Consider the following 23,852-nt stretch of genomic DNA (forward strand, 5'->3'; position numbering starts at 1 on the left):
AATGTCAAACAACAGGAGAGTTTGTAGGACATGATAGGATATCATATGGTTACTAAAAGAATAATTATGAAGACTGCTGAAATATGGGGAAATGTTTTATGATGTATTAAATTTAAAATCATACTATGAAAATGAATATACAGTATAATCATTTAAAATATATACATTTGAATAAGAACCAGAAAAGGATAAATGAAAGTAGTTGTGTTAAAAATGTGGGCCTTATAGGTTTTTTTTTTTTCTCAAATATTTGCTTTAAGGTGATTACATTTTCTTTTAAATTAAAAAATAATACCCAAGATAATAAAAATAGATAGAATGCTGAATTAGCCGTGTATGTGCTCTGCTGAACAACAGCCTTATTAAACCAGTGAATTTATGTCATGACATTGATCAATACAAGGCATTTGAGGATACCAAAAAAACGTGAGAAAATCCATTTTAGAACAGGTTTAATGAATTTGTCAACAGTTTTGAAGATTCCTGGTTGACGTCCAGTGAGGATCTGCCCGAACTCTTCACGTCATGTTGCGCCTTCATGCCCAGGCTTCAGGTTAGCAGCTTCGATCAGTCTATTTTAGACACCAATGATTTTCTAGATCTGACTTCGTCTTATTCTTGAATGAGATGTGTTTCTTTTGGGGAAGCCACGTTTATGTATCCAGCTTTAGAATTCTGTGAACACGAAAGGGACTCGAGGGACTTGGGGGTTTGCCAGTTTCTTCTAACCTCTGTTCAGTCGCTTGAAGACTTCCAGCTGACTCTACCAAACCTGTTCCTGAAAATCTAAAAAGGGCCTTATGTGAGGACCACATAAAATGGACTCTTTTCTGCCTTAAGTCTGGATTAAGTCAGGATTCTGTCAAGTGTGAAGGTGAAGAGGTAGCAAGGGGAGGAGTTACAAGAAGATTTAGATACTAAATATAGAGAAAATTACCTCTAAATACTATGCTTTCTCAGGCCAGCAACTAGAACTAGCTGGGCAGTCGTGACACTCAGGCATGCAAATGATGGTCTTGATTTTACTAACCTGGAGTCTGGTAAACACATGATTTTATTCAATACTTCAGATTCAGGGATGTCACAAATTGTTGTTTCCTTAAAAGAAAGGATGAGTATTAAATTATAATCATAGACCTTTGGTGATATGTATTTTTTATACATATTTCTGGTTAAAAGTGTAATCCCCTCCTACCCATTAGACTAGCTATCACCAAAAAGACAAGAGATAACAAATGCTGGAGAAAATATGGGAAAAAGGGAACGCTTCTGGACTGTTGGTGGGAATGTAAATTGGTACAGCCACTGTGGAAGACAGTATGGAGGTTCCTAAAAAAATTAAAAAGAGAACTACCATACGAACCAGCTGTCTCACTTCTGGGTATGTACCTGGCACAAGTGAAATCACTGTCCCAAAGAGATACCTATATTCCATGTTTAGAGGAGCTTTAGTTACAACAGCCCAAATATGGACAACTTAGGTGTCCATGATGGATGCATGGATAAAGAATATGTGTACAATATAATACTATTCAGCAAAATGAAAATTTTTTAATAAGGAAATCCTGCCATTTGTGACAACATGAATAGACCTTGAGGTCATCATGCTGAGTAAAATAAGTCAGAAAGACAAATACTGTATGATCTTACATATGCTTGGAGTTTAAAAAAAAAAACAACCGTCTTAAAATAAGAGACCAGATTTGTGGTTGTCAGGGATGGGGGAATTAGGTGAATGTGATCGGTGGTATGAACTTCCTCTTGTAAGAGAAATAAGTTCTTGGGATGTAATGTAAGACATGATGCCTACAGTACTGCATTGTATATATTGAAAGTTGCTAAGAGAGTAGAACGCAAAAGTTCTCGTCGTGAGGGAAAAAAAATTGTACCTATATGAGGTGATGGATGTTAACTAATCTTACAGTGGTGATCATTTTGTAATAAATACATATAATAAATCATTATATTGTATACTTTAAACTTAAATGTTTTATGTCATTTATATCATCAAAATTGGGGGGATAAAATCCCTAATATTTATGGAATATTTGACAGTTATACATCTCATATTTTTAACAACAAAAAACCAAACAACTGGATTTTAAAAATGGGCAGAAAAGCTAAATAAACATTTTTGTCCAGGAAGACATACAGATAGCCAACAGGCACATGAAAAGATGTTGAACAACACTTAATTACTAGGGAAATGCAAATCAAACCCACAATGAGATACTACCTCATGCCTGTTAAAATGGATGTTATCAAAAAGGCAAGAAATAACAAGTGCTGGCAAGGATGTGGAGAAAAGCAAACCCTCATACACTGTTGGTGGGATTGTAAATTGGTACAGCCACTGTGAAAAACAGTATGGAGAGTCCTGAAAAAATTAAGAGCTACCACATGTTCCAGTCCCACTTCTGGGTATTTCTCTGAAGAATATGACAACAGTAATTTGAAAAGTATATGTGGACTTCCCTGGTGGTCCAGTGGTTAAGAATCTGCTGCTAATGCAGAGGACACAGAGTCAGTCCCTGATCAGGGAAGACTCTATATGCTGTGGGGCAACTAAGCCTGTGCACCACAGCTACTGAGCTTATGTGCCAACTACTGAAGCCCACACTCCAGAGCCCCTGCTCTTCCACAAGAGAAGCCACTGCAATAAGAAGTCTGTGCATCACAACTACAGAGTAGCCCCTGCTCACTGCAACTAGAGAAAGCCCTTGCACAGTACTGAAGACCCAGGGCAGCCTATGTACATATTAATAAAGGTGTTTTTTTTAAGAAAGAAAAGCTATGGCATTATTTACAACAGTCAAGATATGGAAACACCCTAAGTGCCCTTCAATGCATGAATGGTGGATAAAGACTATAAATATATAAAGATGAAATCTTGCCATTTGTAACAATGTGGGTGGACAACAAGGTATTATGCTAAGTGAAATAAGGGAGAAAGACAAATACCATATGATTTAACTCATTTGGTTTCTTCGCTCGCAGCTCAGTTGTTAAAGAATCTGCCTGCAATGCAGGAGACCTGGGTTCAACTCCTGGGTCAGGAAAATCCCCTAGAGAAGGAAATGGCCACCCACTTCAGTATTCTTGCCTGGAGAATCCCATGGACAGAGAAGCCTGGCAGGCTACAGTCCATGGGGTCTCAAGAGTACAACATGACTTGGTGACTAAACCTACCTTAATTCATTTAACTCATATGTGGAATAGTAAGCAAACAAAAATACACAGATAGATACAGAGAACAGAGCAGTGGTCACCAGAGGGGAAAGTGGGTGAGAGTGAAATGGGCAGAAGTCTTCTACTGTATGGTGATGAATAGAAACTATAAATTTGTGGTGGTGAGCATGCTGTAGTGTATACAGAAGTCAAGGTATAATTGTTATATACATAAAACCTATATAATGTTAGAAAACAATGTTAGGGCAGGTAACTTTAGTTGCTAAGTCATGTCCAACTCTTGCGACCCCATGGACTGTAGTCTACCAGGCTCTTCTGTGCATGGGATCTCCAGGCAAGAATACTGTAGTGGGTTGCCATTTCCTTCTCCAGATCTTCCTGACTGAGGAATTGAACCTAGATATCCTGCATTGCAGACAGATTCATCACCAACTGAGATATGAAGGAAGAAACCAATGTTACCTCAATAAATAAAATGATTTTTAAAATAATAAATGCCAGACTTTCTATATTAGTGCTTTTCACTGCTAGCCTGCTTTTATTTTCTTTTTTTAAATTATGAAAACACATTAATAGGAGACTTGGAAAATACAGAAAAAAATTACATATAACTGCTAGCCTGCTTTTTATATCTACTTTTCTACATGGATAACCTCATATTAGCTGATGTAATCATTCCATTATATTTACCTATGTTAGCTTTTACTTAATACTCTGGTAAACATTTTCTATCCCTTTATAACATAAAAAAGGTTACCTGTTTTGAGCTCCATGACCTTTAAAATTTTTATTTATTTGTTTGTTTACTTTTGGCTGCACTGGGTCTTCATTGGTTTTTGTGCGGGCTCTCTCTAGTGGTGGCAATCGAGGGCTTCTTTTCGTTGTAGTGAATGGGCTTCTCACTGCAGTGGCTTCTCTTGTTGCGGAGAACAGCCTCTAGGCTTCAGTAGTTGCAGCTTTTGGCCTCTAGAGCAGAGGCTTAGTTGTGGCGCATGGGCTTAAGCTGCTCCAAGGCATATGGAATCTTCCTGGACCAGGGATCGAACCTGGGTCCCCTGCACTGGCAGGCAGGTTTTATCCACTGTGCCACCAGGGAAGTCTGCCATGACTTGAAGAACTGAATATTCTTTCTTAGAAAAATATAGACCAAAACAGACCAGAGACGTGGTCACAGAGTATAAAAGACCATGTCAGAAACTGGGAGTTTTACCCTGAAGACTGCAGGAAGTTCTTGCACAGTGTTGAGTCATCTGCTCAGACTACGTGTATTTTCTAGAGACCTCTTTGGCTACAGACTAAGAACTACAGGACTTACAAGACAAAGGCTGGGAAGATGGGAGAGGGGAGATGAGACATGTCTGTCCATGGGCCCTAATCCAATAAGCAGGGTCTACTGTGAAGTATCCTGGGAAGAAAGGCCTCAGTTCAGTTCAGGTCAGTTCAGTTCAGTCGCTCAGTCGTGTCCAACTCTTCGTGACCCCATGAATCGCAGCACGCCAGGCCTCCCTGTCCATCACCAACTCCCGGAGTTCACTCAGACTCACGTCCATTGAGTCAGTGATGCCCTCCAGCCATCTCATCCTCTGTCGTCCCCTTCTCCTCCTGCCCTCAATCCCTCCCAGCATCAGAGTCTTTACCAATGAGTCAACTCTTCACACAAGGTGGCCAAAGTACTAGAGTTTCAGCTTCAGCATCATTCCCTCCAAAGAAATCCCAGGGCTGATCTCCTTCACAATGGACTGGTTGGATCTCCTTGCAGTCCAAGGGACTCTCAAGAGCCTTCTCCAACACCACAGCTCAAAAGCATCAATTCTTCTGCGCTCAGCCTTCTTCACAGTCCAACTCTCACATCCATACATGACCACTGGAAAAACCAAAGCCTTGACTAGACAGACCTTTGTGGGCAAAGTAATGTCTCTGCTTTTGAATATGCTATCTAGGTTGGTCATAACTTTCCTTCCAAGGAGTAAGCGTCTTTTAATTTCATGGCTGCAGTCACCATCTGCAGTGATTTTGGAGCCCACAAAAATAAAGTCTGACACTGTTTCCACTGTTTCCCCATCTATTTCCCATGAAGTGATGGGACCAGATGCCATGATCTTTGTTTTCTGAATGTTGAGCTTTAAGCCAACTTTTCACTCTCCACTTTGACCTTCATCAAGAGGCTTTTTAGTTCCTCTTCACTTTCTGCCATAAGGGTGGTGTCATCTGCATATCTGAGGTTATTGATATTTCTCCCGGCAATCTTGATTCCAGCTTGTGCTTCTTCCAGTCCAGCGTTTCTCATGATGTACTCTGCATATAAGTTAAATAAGCAGGGTGACAATATACAGCCTTGACATACTCCTTTTCCTATTTGGAACCAGTCTGTTGTTCCATGTCCAGTTCTAACTGTTGCTTCCTGACCTGCATACAGGTTTCTCAAGAGGCAGGTCAGGTGGTCTGGGATTCCCATCTCTTTCAGAATTTTCCACAGTTTCTTGTGATCCACACAGTCAAAGGCTTTGGAGTAGTCAATAAAGCAGAAATAGATGTTTTTCTGGAACTCTCTTGCTTTTTCCATGATCCAGCGGATGTTGGCAATTTGATCTCTGGTTCCTCTGCCTTTTCTAAAACCAGCTTGAACATCAGGAAGTTCACGGTTCACGGATTGCTGAAGCCTGGCTTGGAGAATTTTGAGCATTACTTTACTAGTATGTGAGATGAGTGCAATTGTGCGGTAGTTTGAGCATTCTTTGGCATTGCCTTTCTTTGGGATTGGAATGAAAATTGACCTTTTCCAGTTCTGTGGCCACTGCTGTGTTTTCCAAATTTGTTGGCATATTGAGTGCAGCACTTTCACAGCATCATCTTTCAGGATTTGAAATAGCTCAACTGGAATTCCATCACTTCCACTAGCTTTGTTTGTAGTGATGCTTTCTAAGGCCCACTTGACTTCACATTCCAGGATGTCTGGCTCTAGGTCAGTGATCACACCGTTGTGATTATCTGGGTCATGAAGATCTTTTTTGTACAGTTCTTCTGTGTATTCTTGCTACCTCTTCTTAATATCTTCTGCTTCTGTTAGGTCCATACCATTTCTGTCCTTTATCGAGACCATCTTTGCATGAAATGTCCCCTTGGAATCTCTAATTTTCTTGAAGAGATCTCTAGTCTTTCCCATTCTGTTGTTTTCCTCTATTTCTTTGCATTGATTGCTGAGGAAAGCTTTCTTATGTCTCCTTGCTATTCTTTGGAACTCTGCATTCAGATGCTTATATCTTTCCTTTTCTCCTTTGCTTTTCGCTTCTCTTCTTTTCACAGCTATTTGTAAGGCCTCCCCAGACAGCCATTTTGCTTTTTTGCATTTCTTTTCCATGGGGATGGTCTTGATTCCTGTCTCCTGTACAATGTCATGAACCTCATTCCATAGTTCATCAGGCACTCTATCAGATCTAGGCCCTTAAATCTATTTCTCACTTCCACTGTATAATCATAAGGGAAGAAAGGCCTAGCAGATGATATAAGCCAGGGAAGAAAGCAAGCAGGCTCCATCCTGGATTCAGAATACAGCTCTGCTTACTGAAGTCCCTCTGGCTGACTCACTCAGCAGCCAGACCCTGGATCTCATCTGAATGTAGACCATTTGCTGCATCTCTCTGGACTTGGCTACTTGCCTGCCAGGACTGTTGTAACATAATTGCATTTCTCTGACTAAGATGTTCTCCTTAGACTTGACTCCTTGCCAGACCAGACTAGGTTCACTTTACCTTTCTGAGCCTCAGATGGGTTCATCTCTCAAAATGGGATAGAATAATACAAGGCAAACAGGGTAGCTGAGAAGGAGGCATCTGTGTGAGGACATTTAACATACTTTCATTCTCAAATATCTATGGAGCACAATGGCATGTGAGATGTAACCCTTGTCCTCCAGGATGTCACTGCTGAGATGATGACAGAAGTGAAAAGGCGATGACAGTGCAGTGTGTTAAGGAAGAAGCTGGGAGGCACACACAAAGTGTTTGGGGATCACATCGGAGGAGCCTGTTGAACAAAACCTGACCCAACGAAGAGCAAGTTGGCCAAAAGCTGTCTCAGGGTCTGCTCCCCGGTGCAGCCAGTGAACCTCTGCCATAGTCCACACCAAGGCCAATTTCAGACTGCAGCTTCATGCAGAAGGTGAAGGGAAGAGAGAAGACAGCAGCCTTACCTCCCGTCTGTGCATCTGGATGCTCTTTATGATATGCTCTAGGAAATAAACCTCCTGTGTGAGCCGGAGACTGTTTTTCTGTAGCTGCTTATTTTCTTCATCCAGGAAAAGTACTCTAAGAATGGCACAGATCAGAAGTGTAACTTAACATTTCTGGATCACCCTAAAAACTCTCTTCCACTTCCCACTAGCTCTGGGTCTTCGACCACTGCCAGATTTTATAACCAACTTTGCCAGAATAATTCCCACCATATTCCAAAACCAAGTGAAAATGAGTAAGCTTCTGGCTTATACACAGTCATTAAATAGAGAATAGAGACACACTCTATGCAAGAATATGAAAGGCACAGTTCCAGCCCTTGAGAAACCTAAGAAATGATGTGATCCCATTTAGGGGTGGGACTCTGCATGCCTCCTAACGTTGTAGCCACACGGCCTGCATCTGGTTCTGATCTCAGTCACCCCACGTTTTTGTTTCAGTAGTAGTAGTAGAAGTAAAAACAATAGTAGCAGCAGTATTAGTAGCAGCAGCAGCCATTTTACCAAGTGCTTACCATGGACGTAGGCACTGCAAACCATCTATACAGCACCTGCATGCTAAGGCGCTTCAGTCATGTGCAACTCTTTGCAATCCTATGGACCATAGCCCTCCAGGCTTCTCTGTCCATGGGACTCTCCAGACAAGAATACTGGAGTGGGTTGTTATGCCCTGCTCCAGGGGATCTTCCCAACCCAGGGATCGAACCAGCATCTCTTATATCTCCTGCATTGGCAGGTAAGTTCTTTACCACTAGTGCCAACTGGGAAGCCCATCTACACAGTAAACACTTAAAACTTTTCATGTATTAGTTCCTTTAATCCTCACAATGAGCCCATGACCATGAAACAGATCCTGTTATGAAGCCTATTTTGCAAGTAAGGAAACTGAGGCTCAGAATGGGGAAAGTAACTTATGTAAAAAGATAAAACCAGAAAGTCATAGAGCTGAGATGCCAGCCTTATTCTCTCTCAGTCTACCTTGATCCCATAGATGCCAAAACATAAACATGAGTGTCAGCACACATACACCGGGATGGACCAGCATGAACACAGCTGGGTCCTTGGGAGGCAATCCTGCCATGAAAGAGCCTATCTGAATGCCCAGCTCACCTTCTCCATGATACTTTTCTCTTTAATTTCAAAACTTCTGCCACTTGTATGAACTGCTAAAAATAGCCGAATGGCAGAGAAACAGTTATGGGACAAGTCTGCAAACTCAAAGGACCACCACTTCACCTCCTTTGTGAAGGAGAAATATCCTCTTTATGGAGCTCACAGGCCACTGGGGCAGGGACCTACCTGTTTTGGACAGAAAATAGTCTCCATTTGTTGCTGTCAATCAATAAGTCTTGTTCTGTGACCTTCTCCAGAAGTTTCCTTTTTTCTAGGAGCAGGATATCATTTTGGGTGGTGATCTGGTCCTGGAATGCCTTCTCCTAGGGATAATAAGTCCTCATAATTACCCCAGCAGGAGAAAGAATTACACATTTAAGAGCATCAGCCTGTGTCTAAACTCAACAGCAAATTATCTTGCAAACATCTTTTTCTCCTGTCTTCTTAGTCTGTCTTTACCTGTTTGCTGACATTGTCAGTTAGATCATTCTCCTATTTATCTTGGTTATTTTATGCTACATATTTGTTTTGACATTTATTCATTCTTTTGGGTTAATATTTTTTAATGTCTGAACACTCAACTTCCATTAAGGTCCCAATGCTCTCATCTGTATTCTAATTCTATAGGTATCAAGTCACTAACAAATACAACAAAATTCTCTGAAGCTCCTATTGAGAAAGATTTCCATATAACACATTTCCATCTGCTTTGTAGTTACAGTCTTTTTAAGGTGAAGGAAGATGGGAATCTAGCCACCTCACTTGAAAACCAGCGTCAGGGTTTCAGTTGCTTGGCATGTCAGCCAGGTATTGCAAGTACTCTTGCAGTGATGATGTTGAAATGATTTCTAGCTTGACATGTTTCGTTTTTTACCAGCATCTTCCCTGAAAGCAATAGCCAGTGAAGTTATAGCTAAAACAGTACAGGATTACATTTTGTGAAAAAACACTAACATCCTTACATTGAGTCAGCAGTTATTAGTAAATATCACAGTTGGTGAGGAGTTCAGAAGCTCACAAGTGTAGAACTGCTTTTCTCCCTTCACCAAGGACCTGTTAGTGGTAATAGGTGAGTTCCTTCTCCTATTTGTGTTTGTTCCCACCTTCCTTCGTGGGATGAGCATGAATGGGAGTGGGAGGAGAGTAAGGACCTCTGGCAGATGAAGCACATTGTTAGGAGGGGAAAATTTCTTTCTTTTAATAAGGTACTATTAATAATATAGATCATTCAGAAAAGACTGTCCACATATGTGGTATCTAAAAAAACTCAAACAACAGCAAAAAACCAGACTCATAGATACAGAGAACAGATTGGATTGTTGGCTGCCAGAAGTGAAGTCCATGGGGTGGCAAAGGTCTGACATGAGTGAGCAACTGAACAACAAGAGGCGGAGAGGGGTGGGCAAAATGCGTGAAGGTAGTCAAAGGTATAAACTTCCAGTTACTAATAAGTTATAAGGATGTAATGTACAGCGTGTGACTATAGCTAGTAATACTGTATTGCATATGACAAAGTTGCTAAGACAGGAGATCTTAAAAGTTCTCATCACAAGAAAAAACATTTGTAACTATGGGTGGTGATGGCTGTTAATTAGACTTATTTTGATGGGCATATATACAAATATTGAATCATTGTATTGTATAACTAAATAATGTAATAATGCTGTAAACATAATATAATATTATGTCAATTATAATTCAGAATAGAAGGGAAGGAAGAGAGAGGAAAGAAAGGAGGGAGGGAAGAAGGAAGGCTGTCCATCTGTTAGTCTATTATTAAGGAATTGTAAGGAAGGAGATTACAGAATGTTCTGAAGCTCTTCCATATTTTAAAGTCCTTCATCCAGGACCCTTCCGTGTCTAACAACAGTCTCACCTGTCACTATTTAAATACATTTATGGTAAGGATTCGGAGAAGGCAATGGTACTCCACTCCAGTACTCTTGCCTGGAAAATCCCATGGACGGAGGAGCCTGGTGGGCTGCAGTCCATGGGGTTGCTAAGGGTCGGACACGACTGAGTGACTTCACTTTCACTTTTCACTTTCATGCATTGGAGAAGGAAATGGCAACCCACTCCAGTGTTCTTGCCCGGAGAATCCCAGGGACAGGGCAGCCTGCTGGGCTGCCGTCTATGGGGTTGCACAGAGTCGGACATGACTGAAGTGACTTAGCAGCAGCAGCAGCATGGTAAGGATTGAGAGTAGAAGCACCCACCCGACAAATAATAACCTCTGCAGTTATAACTGGATTAGAAAGGAAATTGAGTGGGACTGGCTACTGACACCCTGTCCATCGGAAATACTGTATTTTTTGGAATCAGGACACCTGCTGTAATAATAGGATAAAATATTTGTGGAAACCTGGTTTGGGTGGTCACACAGTCAGAGCTCTCAACTGGCTCACTGAATAAGAGAAGGCTGAAGGAATGAAGCACCCCCCCCCCCCGCCCCCGCAAGTGGCATTATTTTCTGGAGATTTTGTGCTTAGAAAGTGAGTCCAGGATTTGTAGCTTGGGGCTCTGGTTCACAGGCCCTAAAATAAATAAAGTCAAGAGCTCTAGGTTTGTACCTCTGTGGTACATCTACTGATTAACATGCTTCTAAGAGATTTTATCATACCTCAGTCAGTAAAGAATCTGCCTGCGATGCAGGAGTCCGGGGTTTGATTCCTGGGCCGGGAAGATCCCCTGGAGAAGGGAATGGCAACCCACTCCAGTATTCTTTCCTGGAAAAAATTCCATGGACAGAGGGCTGATGGGCTATAGTCCATGGGGTCACAAAAGTTGGACCTGACTTAGCGACTAAGCCACCACCACCAAGAGATTTTACACTGAGAAGAAAGTAACATCTATGAAGATCTGTATGTGCCAGGAGGTCCCACTTTAGGCACTTTGTATTTTAATCCTCACAGAAGCCTTTTGAGGTAGGGATTCACATTTTCATAAGAAAATGATGCAAAGGGCCTCGGGCCTCGCGGAAGGGCACACAACTATTAAGTAGCAGGGCCAGCCTTTGCATCCAAGCCTGTCCAAGGCCAACCCCAACCACTATTTCCTCGCCTCTGGTTACTTGCAGCCTCCAGTAAATTTCATGGAGACCTGTGACTCTTTGGGTAGATGTTCTGGTCCTCCAGGGCTGCTGTAACAGATTACCACAAACTGGGCAGCTTAAAACAACAGGAATTTGTTGTTTTAATTCCTACAAGTCTAAAATCAAGTTGTTGACAGGGTTAGTTCTGGGGGCACCGAGGGAAGAGTCTGTCCCATGTCTCCCTCCTCACTGATGAATGCTACCAGTCCTTGGGGCTCCTTGGTTTGTGGCTTCATTGCTCCAATCTGTGCCTCATCATCACACGGCCTTTCTCCCCTGTGTGCGTCTTTTCCTCTTCATACAACGATACTAGTCATATTGGATTTGGGGTTCATGCTAATCTAGTATGACCTCATCTTGACTATTTATACCTGCAAACTTCCAAATTAGGTCACATTCTTGGGTTCTGGGTGGCCATGAATTTGGGGGGTATACTCTTCAACACAGTACAGTCAGGAAACATGCCTGCTGAAAGCAGGAGGCTAGTTTTGTCATGTAAGCTTGGAAGTGGAAGGCAGGCACCACCAGGAAGAATGGGTAGTGCAGAATAGGCTGGTGGTATTTCCAGTGGGCCCGTGAATAAGAGCTGCTACTTTCTTCTGTTATACTTTCTGCATTGCCTTCCTAACCTGGATCTGAGTCTTCAAAAGTTTGGTGAGTTAGTGCCAAAATAGGAGGGTACTGCAAAATCTAACTTGTTTTCCATTCTCAAGTAACAGGAGGATTAAAAAAAAATTAAAAACACAACATTGGTGACCCATCTCTTATAATCCTCACATGTTTTATTGCAGTCATTGAGGGATTCTTCTTGTGGAGTCCTATAATAGCCCATGAATGACTGAATTTACATCAATTGTTTTGGTATCCTTGGCACATAGTGGTGATATGATAAAAATTTGGTGGGTGTAGAAAGGAGTAATTTAGGACTGAGGACAATGTTTTCAAAATTCTGAAATGGGTTGGGGATCTCTAGAAGGGAAACATTTCTGGCCAAATCAGTTGCTCTCCCTTTTGAATTGATGTAGTTTATTGCTCTCAAGGCCATTCTGCATTGGGTCCCGTTCAACCATTCCATTTACTTTCTGCCAGCACCAAAAAGTCACAGGGGCAACAAGACAAAGAAACCAGAGAGATTTAGAAAGCAGCCTGAAGGTGCTACTAAGATAGAAGAATAGGGGTCACCTGTTTTCATCGCCATTTAAAATGGACAGAAATGTTGAGCCAAAATGAGGGCTGCATAAAGCAGGAATGAGTTGTGGAGGCTGGTTTGGAAGTCTCAGCTAAAGGGTGATTAACATATACACTACCATATTTAAAACAGATAGCCAGTGGGAATTTGCTGGATGATGCAGGGAACTCAAACCAGTGCTCTGTGACAACCTAGAGGGGTGGGATCAAGTGCGAGGTGGGAGGAGGTTCAAGAGGGAGGGAGCGCATATATATATACACCTATGACTGATTCACGTTGATATATAGCAGAAACCAACACAATATTGTAAAAGCAATTATCCTCCCATTAAAAATAAAATTTTTAATTTTATATATATATATATATATATATATATATATATATATATAAAGAAAAGGCACTTTCATTTGAAGGCAAAATGCTAGCCCTAAGCAGCAGTGCAGAGTATTTTCAGTGCCCAGTTTGACCTAGCATCACTATGAGTCTTACATACTTTTGGGCAGGGCTTAAACAATTACTCAAACTGAAAAAGGGTGCAAAGAAAAGAAATGGAAACCTGGGCTATGAAGAAGCCACAAACACATTAACAATCAAGTGGGCTTCCTCCAGATGCCCAACACCAGCAGGACCAGTGAGTGCTCCACCTTCCCCCTCACCTTTTCTATTTGCTGCCGCAGGGCTCCAACTTCATTTTCAAGTTGTTTGATTTTCTCATCTCGGAGTTGTACTTCATCAACTAAACGATCCTTGATTATATGCAGCTTGACTTTGTAGTACTGATGCTTCTGATTATAGTTTCTACAAAAGGAAATTTAAGTATAGGTGCACCTGAACACAGTGAAAACTTACTTTGCCTCCTCGATTAGCACCTTTCTTGGGGTTCCTCTTCTGGCTTTGTCAGGGTGGGTCCAGAGATGAAGACTCGTCCTGCCTCACATCCATAGGACTTCTCACCCAAGTGGAGGAAATGGACCAAGTAGAACCTCCCCCATGACACCAGATTCAGTCACCCCCAACACAGGTAACTCCTTGACTTCTGATCCCCGACATCTAAAAATTTTGAATCCTACTCTACCGAGCTAGTCATTACTTTAAAATTTTCTGGTTCTGGGCTATACCCTTGAGCAGTGATAGAACCCACTCTGTCTTGTCGATTTTCCAGGTAACTGGGTTTCTCTTGTCTTGAGTTTAGACTTCTAAATGCTAATTCTACCTAGATCTCTGCTCAAGACTTTTATTCTGATTCTGACATAAATTTAACTTACCACCAATAAATACATAAAAAGATGTTCAACATTATTAGTATAAAGAAAATGCAAATAAAAATAATGAGATACCTCTTCACACAGGAGAATGGCTAAAATAAAAAATAAAAGGTAATGAAGTTCTGGCAGGACTTCCCTGGTGGTCCAGTGGCTAAGACTCTGCTATGTAGGGGCTCCAGGTTGGGTCCCTGGTCAGGGAACTAGATCCCACATACTACAGCTAAGAGTTTGCATACTGCAACAAAGCTCAAAGATCCCACATGATGCAACCAAGACCTGGTACAGCCAAATAAATAAATACATACATATATTTTTTAAAGTACTGGCAAGGATGTGGAGAAATTGGAATACTCATCTACTGCTGGTTGGACTGTCAAATGGAAAAAGTCTAGCAGTTTCTCAAATGGTTAAACATAGAGAATCACATGACCTAGCAATTCCATTCCTAGGTATATACCTAAGAGAAATGAAAACGTACACCCACACAAAAACTTGTACATGAATGTTCATAGTAGCGCTATTCGTAACAGTCAAAAGGTGAAAACAACCTAAATTTCTATTAACTGATGAATACATAAACACAATATGGAGTAGCTGTATAATGGAACATTATATAGCTATAAAAAGAAATGAAGTACAAATACATGCTACAACATGAATGAACTTTGAAGGCACTATGCTAGGTGAATGAAGCCAGTCACAAAGGACCACATATTATACAATTCCATTCATATGAAATGTCCAGAAGTGACAAATATAGAGTGAAAGAAAGTACATTAGTGGTTGCCTGGGGCTGGGAGTAAGGAGGGAAACCAGGAATGGAGGGTATACCTAAAGGATTTCTTTAGGTAATTAAATGTTCTAAAATTGATTGCAGTGATGGATTACAAAAGCCTCTGAATTGTACACTTTCAATGAGTGAATTGTACAATATGTGAATTACATCTTAATAACCTATTATAAGGGCTTCCCTGGTGGCTCAGATGGTAAAAAAAAAAAAATCTGCTTGCAATGTTGGAGACCCAGGTTCGATCCCTGGGTTGGGAAGATCCCCTGGAGAAGGGAATGGCTACCCACTCCATTATTCTTGCTTGGGGAATTCCATGGACAGAGGAGCCTGGCGGGCTACAGTCCATGGGATTGCAAAGAGTCAGACACAACTGAGCGACTAACACTTTTTTTTAGAATTAGGAGCTGGATGGCAGGGGAAGAGCAAAGGAGACTTATTTAGATGGTAATTTAGTCTAGTGACTCCAAGAGAGTCTTCTGCTCTGGTTAAGTTAGGAAATGGCAACCCACTCCAGTGTTCTTGCCTGGAGAATCCCAGGGACAGGGGAGCCTGGTGGGCTGCCATCTATGGGGTCGCACAGAGTCGGATACGACTGAAGCGACTTAGCAGTAGCAGCAGCAAGTGTGTTTTGCAAGATCTTCCATTTTCCAAAATAGTGCCCCTCTCTCCCTAACTGTTGATTGTAAATAAAAGAATCATTTTGCATATTTTTCCCTTAGAAGATTAATCCAGCTGTTGGCCAGATACCAAGCAGAGAAGTTTGCATTCCTGGAGGTCAGAGACATGCACACTGGCTCTTGTCACCAGCTTGTCAGTTTAGGTGGCAGTGACTGACTGTGGGGATGGTCCCCAGTACACCTTCTCCTTCTATCATTATAGACCCCCTGGTTTTAGCTTGGCACTTGGTTGCTCAAACATGAGCTACAAGAAAATGTAGTTTTTTTTGTAGTTAGATGAGGCAGCTAGATGAGGCCATGTGAGTAAGTTCCAGCCAGTAGCTGGAGTGGAAGTAATGCGCCTTAAAGGAAAACAGAATGCCCTTGCTTTCCCTTCTTTCTCCCTTCTTGTTGGATAAAATGTGAATATAATAATGAACTGCCTTGGACTATGAGGATAAGTGCTAAAGATGCTGGAGCGACAACAAGAAAGGAGTCTAGACTTTGGAAACATTGAGCTCCCTGTACTTTTAGGTAAGAGAGAAACCCCTCCATTTCTAAAGACATTCTTATTCAATGTCTATGCTACAGCAACTCAATAGAGTTACTCTAGATACTGAGGTTTATAAAACTGCTTTAGGCTTGTTCAGTTCTGTGGCCCTTGTAGCACCTACTATATAAAAGGAAGTGTATATTCTTGTGGATTGACTCAGGTTCTTTATAGGAAGATATTTTCATCTCACAAATATTCTCATTTTCCCTTATTCTGGGACGAGTTTGTCAAAAGCTATCACTGGGTTTCAGCATACCCTAGTCCATAGCTTCAGAGGTTTAAACACTAATGGTACACCTGTTGGTCTCTGAGTTTCCCAGCTGTTCACAGTTCCTCTGATGTTTTGACATCATTTGAAATGCAACATGGATTTCTAGAATTTCTTTCACACATTCTGCCGTGGGCTATTAAAACTCACATCTGCAGCTTCCATGCCAGACAGCTGCTTGTCTCTCTTATTCTGCCATTTGGACTGTTAAAAATTTTATTTTATTTTATTTTTTTGGGGAAACTAAACACATTTTAATAGAAAACAAAATACAAAATAACTCTTTTCAGAAAACAGAAATATTTAATCCTTTTCCCACAAATTAGAAGTCGCTTCATCCTCAGAGCATAGTTTTCGATGCGTGTGTTCGTACTTAAGATGTGTTTCATAGACTGTTCTTTAAACTGCTATTGCAAAGCAGGTGGGAGGGATGATCTCAGGAGGAAAAGATGCTGGAAAAGCCACACCTCGGAATCATTTGGAAATTCAACATTTTTTAATTTTCTTTTGACTTTTCACTTCTAATTACTTTCATTTCTTTACCACAATCTGTTCTTTCGGGGGAGAGAATTGTTAACAGAAGTGCAGCCACAAAAAGAATCTTTCTTTCCCACCCTTGCTGCAAAAGCCCAAGACTTTCTCAGTCAAATCTGCCCACCCACTTCTAGAAACATGTCAGCTGGAGTGATCCAACTGTCACCTAGGAATTTTCCCTTTCTCCCAATACAAGTTCCCAATACAAGTGCGACCAAGTTCTCTGAATTCCCTGAACCTCAAAATTCCAAGTATCACAGCCAGTGCCAGGAGTAAAACCGTCTGGAGCCCTTCGCACGCCCCAGTCTGTCATATCAAAGATCCAAATCAATGTTCCTGATTTTCTTGTGGGATTCCAGTCACCAGCAGGAGGTTGCAGGCCATGAACTGCACGCTCAGCACTTTGCTTATCTGGCTGGTATAGACGCCCAGGAGCTCGCTAGATGAGCCGTCGGCGGGTGTGCTACAGTGTGTGCTTCTGATGTCCCAGACACGCACAGAGTTGTCCATGGACGCTGATGCGATCAGGCTGCTGTCTGAGCTGAAGGTGAGGCTGGTGATGCTGTCCGTGTGGCCCCGCAGCTCTTTGTAGAGGGTCCCAGACGCCAAGTCCCATAGCTTCAGCCGCTGGTCCTCGCCTGCTGATGCCAGGTACTTACTGTTGGGGGAAAAAGCCAGGGAGAGCACAGGGCCGCGGTGGCCCGTGAAGAGCCTCACTGAGTTCCCCTGCTGAGTGCTCCACAGCCGCACCGTCTTGTCGGTTGAGCCCGTGGCTAAGTAGTTTGAATTGGGGTGGAACTTGACGCAGTCCACGTCTGCCAGGTGCCCGGCGAAGATTCGCAGTGGGTACGTCCGATCAAATGACCACAGCCGGGCTGTGCGGTCGTGCGACCCGCTGGCGAAGTACAGGCTGTGCGGGCTGATGTCCAGGTCCCACACGGGGTAGGCGTGGCCCTGGTACAGCACGGTGTTGGTGAAGCTGCCCAGGTCCCAGTACCTGATGGACATGTCTTCAGAGCAGGAGAGCAGCCCCGAGCTGTCCGCGAGGAACCTGGTGCTGTACACTGGCCCGCAGTGTCCCCGCAGGACCTTCATCTCTGTGCCTGCGTTGTCATCCTCGTCATCCTCCTCCTCTAGGAAATCACAAGCCAAGTGGATGCGGGACACATCTACTTGATGGGGTTTGGACTTTAACTTCTCGGAACACAGACTCCACAGTTTTATACAGGAGTTGTCAAAGCCTGCTGCGAGCAGCTTGCTGTTCGGGGAGACCTCTGCAGTGTTCAGCAGCTGCTCCGTGTTGTAGAAGGCGTAGAAGTAGATGGTGGTGAGGGAGGGGGGGCTGTCCTTGACACGCTTGATGCTCTTCTGCAGGAGCTCCAGGGCGGCCTTATTCTGCAGGATGGGCGCTGGCATGTCGGTGGGCTCCAGGCCGCTGCCCTCGCCGTGGGAGAAGCCACCACTGGCGTAGAGCTGGTAGTCCATCCTCTTGGCGGGCTGCACGTCCAGATGGATGTGCCAGGCGAGGATCCTGCACAGCGCGGTGTTGTTGTCACTCTGGAGGTAGCGGAGAAGGTAGCTGTAGCTGTCTTCCTGCAGACGAACCACGTATTTGTTGTCCAGGAAGGCTCGCAGCCGGAAGTTAGACAGGATGTCCTGGACGATCTGAGTGGTCTAGAGCTGCTCCATAACATCCTTCCGGCTGGCGTTCTGCAGAAACATTCCATGGAAGCGGCTGTAAAAGCTTTCCGCTGTGCTCTTCGGACTGTTCTGGATCAGGGTGAGATGGAGGTAGACAAAGAGAGGGTAGAGGAGAGGCATCACTTCATGGCTGTGCTGGGAGTCAGAATCGGTGAGAAAATTCCACAGCCGTCCGAACTGTACTTCATATTGTTGGGGCTCTGCCTGGCAAGGGGCTGCGGACACTATGTTGGCACAACCAGATTCTGATTGGACTGTGAGGCTGGCAGCCATCTCCTCAGTGCTCTGCGACAGCCGCAGGCCTTGCTTCAGCGGGCCGTCCGCATCCCCGTACTGCCGGCGTTTGAGGTAGCAGGACACGGCCATCTGATCTGCTCCGTGCGGACCCGTTTCATGACTGAACATCCCAGGCGGCTCCCGCTTCCCCCGCCACCGCTGCCGCCAGGGTCGCCCCGCGTCTGCCTCCGTCGCCTTCGCGGCAGGCTCGCTATCCGCGGCCGGCTCAGCCGGACCCCCGAGCCCCGAGCCCCGAGCCCCGAGCCCCGCCGCCCCCGTGGCGGCTCTGGGCGGCCGCCCCATGACTGACTAACGCGGAGCCGCCGCGGGCTGGGCCGGGCCACTCGGGCCTCGACGCGCAGCTGTCTCCGCCAACAGGTGCGGCGCCTCGGCCTAAAAATTTTAATAAAAATAAAAATTTTATTTTTTAAATGATAAATTATAGAAAATTTTGGGAAGAAATCCAACTCCCATATGATCTATTTTATGATATTGTTGTATTTCCTTCCACTCTTTTCATAAGTATCTTCTGTTTAAACACTATGTTAAAATTATTTTATGCTCTTTTCATTTATTGTATCACAAGCATTTTCCCATATTGCTTCTAATGTTCATGGCCACCATCTTTTACAGCTGTATAATATTCCATCAACTGAATGTGCAATACTTGACCTAACTAGCTCCTATTGCTAGATATTCAGGCTTCTTCCAGTAGTACTCAGTTCAGTCAGTCAGTTCAGTTGCTCAGTCGTGTCCGGCTCTTTGTGACACCATGAATTGCAGCATGCCAGGCCTCCCTGTCCATCACCAACTCCCAGAGTCCACCCAAATTCATGTCCATCGAGTCGATGATGCCATCCAGCCATCTCATCCTCTGTCGTCCCTTTCTCCTCCTGCCGCCAATCCCTCCCAGCATCAGAGTCTTTTCCAATGAGTCAACTCTTCGTATGAGGTGGCCAAAGTATTGGAGTTTCAGCTTTAGCATCAGTCCTTCCAAAGAATACCCAGGACTGATCTCCTTTAGAATGGACTGGTTGGATCTCCTTGCAGTCCAAGGGACTCTCAAGAGTCTTCTCCAACACCACAGTTCAAAAGCATCATTTCTTCGGCGCTCAGCTTTCTTTATAGTCCAACTCTCACATCCATACATGACCAGTGGAAAAACCATAGCCTTGACTAGATGGACCTTTGTTGGCAAAGTAATGTCTCTGCTTTTCAATATGCTATCTAGGTTGGTCATAACTTTCCTTCCAAGGAGTAAGCGTCTTTTAATTTCATGGCTGCAGTCACCATCTGCAGTGATTTTGGAGCCCACAAAAATAAAGTCTGACACTGTTTCCACTGTTTCCCCATCTATTTCCCATGAAGTACTACATGGTATGAAAAGTACATGGATGCAGTGAGGCTGATGAGAGCTTAGAACCTTCCCAAATAGCTAGCTGGCTATTTGGCACACTTACCAGTTTGGTCAGAAGTCCTGCTGGCCAACTTGCCAAAGAACATGTGGATTTTCTAAGTTTATGGTTGGCTTGGTTAACTGCATGCATGATAAGACAGCACAATACTCATGTTCTAAAATTTCAGGACAACTTTGGCTTATGTTTAAGTAAAACCAGATGGTCTTTCCTTCATTTTTATTTCAAAATGGCAAGGAATTTGTTCCTCTGGAAGACTAGCTGGGAAAATATGGGGAAAAAAATTAAGCATTGTTTGTAAAGGTCAGGAGTAGGATCAGGGGAATGAAAAAAAAATGAACCTAGAATTTTGACAATTCCTTCCATTTTCTTTCTTAAAGCTGTAGTTTCTCTAGGTGCCCATCAGAATCACATGGGGATGATTTTAGAAAAATATTGATCCCTAAGCTCTATCCTCACAGATTCTGATTTAATTAATCTATGTTGGGGCCCACATATGTGCAGCTAGGGTTAGGATTCACTGTTCTAAAGGCTATGGACTAATAATATGGAAAACTATTCAGACTCACTAGCCATCAAAGAAATTCAAAATAAAATAACAAGTAATTTATGACTATAACTGATCATTAAAAACAATGGAATGGAATTATTCCAAAATAAAAATTAATGGAATAAGCTGAGCAAAAGAAGTCGGGCACAAAAGATTACATGTAGTATAATTCCATTCTAGTAGAGACAGAAATCAGAAGAGTAGATTCCTGGGAGGAGGTGAGGGAACAGGAGATATAGACTGACAGTAAAAAAGGAACAAACTGTCAGGGATAAAGGAAATCTTCTGTATCTTGATTGGGGTTGTGCTTAGTGGACATATAGATTTGTCAAAAGTCATCAAATTGTACATTTAAAAATCTGTGTATATGTAAATTATACTTCAGTTAAAAGAAAGAGCATTGGGAAAAATTTCATCAGAGCCCTCCCCCCACAAAAGTAGCACCCAATGCAAATTCAGATGTAGTGAAATTTCTACTCTCATACAATATGGCAGAAAATTTTGGTAGGATGCTTCTGAATGTTTGATAATACATTTTGAGATCCATAGCTCCAGCTTTTGGATTAGTAATTCTACACCTAGAAATTTGTAAAAATAATTTTTTAAAATGAAAAATATATGTACAAAAGCGGTTTTAAGTTATTTTGCATAAAAATATCAATTGCAGGACCAGTGGGTAATTCTTAACTAAATCAGGGCTATGTTAGAGGGTTGAATCCAGCAGGCCTAGAATCAGGCCTGAACTGTTTTGTGAAAGTTCTTGCTTGGCACTGACCAGTGGTCCAGGAATGAAATATACCAATTAAAACAGTGTTGCTTTGCAACCACAGGTCTGGAGTTTCATGGCAGTTTGCACCAACTATCAGCATTGTTTATTGATAACAATGAGATTAATGATTTATACCGGATCTGACTGAGACCCCGAGAAGGCTGTGCTTCCGAGGCTGGTTAAAGAGCAGGAATGTGCTTACATGATCAGCAGAATGTAAAACATCTCCACTGAGAATCCATTTTGGGATCCCTGGCTCTGAGGTGGTCAGTGCACATGCTGGTGGTTCCTGATCCAAGACAGGAAGGTGCATCTTGGTCCTGACAGAGCGAGGCCTTGAGCTCCTGCCTGGCCTTTCTGGACCCACTGCTGTGAGACACCATGGGCTCTGTGGATGCCCTCCCCTCCCTCTAATGGCAGATACAAAGTGGGAAGAGCACTGTGCAGGTTAGCAGAGGGCTGAGTTCTAGTCTTAGATTTGTTATTTTAATATGAGCTGAGCCACACACGTTCCTTTCCATGTTTCTATATTTCTCAGTGATATGATAAAGCAAGATACTCAATATGAATGACTGAAGATTTTTCCACTATACAGCAGAAAGTGGTTTTCAAATCATTATTACTACCATCAACATAGGAAGTGAGAACATAAGAGAATAAGAAACTTCAACTTAAAGAAACAATAGAATGAGGGGTGCAGAGCTAGAAGCAGAGAGGTGGGTCATAGAGGAAAACTGAAAATAGATATAATAACAGCAGTACATGAACCATGAACTTCCAGATGTTTAAGCTGGTTTTAGAAAAGGCAGAGGAACCAGAGATCAAATTGCCAACATCTGCTGGATCATGGAAAAAGCAAGAGAGTTCCAGAAAAACATCTATTTCTGCTTTATTGACTATGCCTAAGCCTTTGACTGTGTGGATCACAAGAAACTGTGGAAAATTCTGAAAGAGATGGGAATCCCAGACCACCTGACCTGCCTCTTGAGAAACCTGTATGCAGGTCAGGAAGCAACAGTTAGAACTGGACATGGAACAACAGACTGGTTCCAAATAGGAAAAGGAGTCTGTCAAGGCTGTATACTGTCACCCTGCTTATTTAACTTCTATGCAGAGTACATCATGAGAAACGCTGGGCTGGAAGAAGCACAAGCTGGAATCAAGATTGCTGGGAGAAATATCAATAACCTCAGATATGCAGATGACACCACCCTTATGGCAGAAAGTGAAGAAGAACTAAACAGCCTCTTGATGAAAGTGAAAGAGGAGAGTAAAAAGTTGGCTTAAAGTTCAACATTCAGAAAACTAAGATCATGGCATCTGGTCCCATCAATTCATGGCAGATAGATGAAACAGTGGACACAGTGTCAGATTTTATTTTTCTGGGCTCCAAAATCACTGAGGTGGTGATTGCAGCCATGAAATTAAAAGATGCTTACTCCTTGGAAGGAAAGTTATGACCAACCTAGATAGCATATTAAAAAGCAGAGACATTACTTTGGCAACAAAGGTCCGTCTAGTCAAGGCTATGGTTCTTCCAGTGGTCATGTATGGATGTGAGAGTTGGACTATAAAGAAAGCTGAGCGCCGAAGAATTGATGCTTTTGAACTGTGGTGTTGGAGAAGACTCTTGAGAGTCCCTTGGACTGCAAGGAGATCCAACCATTCCATTCTGAAGGAGATCAGCCCTGGGATTTCTTTGGAAGGACTGATGCTAAAGCTGAAACTCCAATACTTTGGCCACCTCATGCAAAGAGTTGACTCATTGGAAAAGACTCTGATGCTGGGAAAGATTGAGGGCAGGAGAAGGGGTCGACAGAGGATGAGATGGTTGGATAGCATCATCAACTCGATGGACATGGGTTTGGGTGGACTCTGGGAGTTGGTGATGGACAGGGAGGCCTGGTACGCTGCAGTTCATGGGGTTGCAAAGAGTTGGACACAACTGAGTGACTGAACTGAACTGAATATCAGCTTTGTGCTAGACACTGTTCTATTACATTTATTTATTCGTCATTTAATTCTCCCAACAACTTTATGTGAAAGTAATGGCTATTTTGCTCATTTTATTTTATTTTATTTTTTATTTTGCTCATTTTAAAGATGAGATATCTCAGGCACAGAGAGGTTAGTAACTTGTCCAAGGTCACACAGCTAGTTCCTACTAGAACCAGGAATTGTACCCAGGCAATATGGTCCAGAGTCCATACTCTGAACTACCATGCTAGACTTGAGAGAGGAGGAGAGTGGGAAGAATCTGGTGGG

The 23,852-nt window shown here is 42.8% G+C and overlaps 1 protein-coding gene and 1 pseudogene across 5 annotated transcripts in view; both read right to left on the minus strand.

The window, feature by feature from the left end:
* Nucleotides 1-435: 435 nt before the first annotated feature.
* Nucleotides 436-23,852, minus strand: part of CCDC30 (coiled-coil domain containing 30) — a 145,868-nt gene continuing 122,451 nt past the window's right edge. For 2 of the 4 annotated variants that reach the window (XM_027537600.1, XM_027537597.1), the window contains 5 exons: nt 13,467-13,608; nt 8,717-8,853; nt 7,379-7,493; nt 1,031-1,098; nt 436-786 (listed from right to left, as the gene is read on the minus strand). In XM_027537600.1, the coding sequence (XP_027393401.1) occupies nt 654-786; nt 1,031-1,098; nt 7,379-7,493; nt 8,717-8,853; nt 13,467-13,608 (595 nt within the window). In that variant the 3' untranslated portion in view covers nt 436-653. Of the gene's footprint in view, nt 1,099-7,378; nt 7,494-8,716; nt 8,854-13,466; nt 13,609-23,852 lie in introns of all 4 variants that reach the window. The other 2 variants (XM_027537599.1, XM_027537598.1) reach the window with 2 other exon arrangements.
* Nucleotides 16,624-19,642, minus strand: LOC113890048 (annotated as a pseudogene). Its single transcript, XR_003510422.1, has one exon. The product of XR_003510422.1 is annotated as a TAF5-like RNA polymerase II p300/CBP-associated factor-associated factor 65 kDa subunit 5L pseudogene (transcript).

This window comes from Bos indicus x Bos taurus, chromosome 3, assembly GCF_003369695.1.
Source record: "Bos indicus x Bos taurus breed Angus x Brahman F1 hybrid chromosome 3, Bos_hybrid_MaternalHap_v2.0, whole genome shotgun sequence".
In the NCBI taxonomy this organism is placed as follows: Eukaryota; Metazoa; Chordata; class Mammalia; order Artiodactyla; family Bovidae; genus Bos; species Bos indicus x Bos taurus.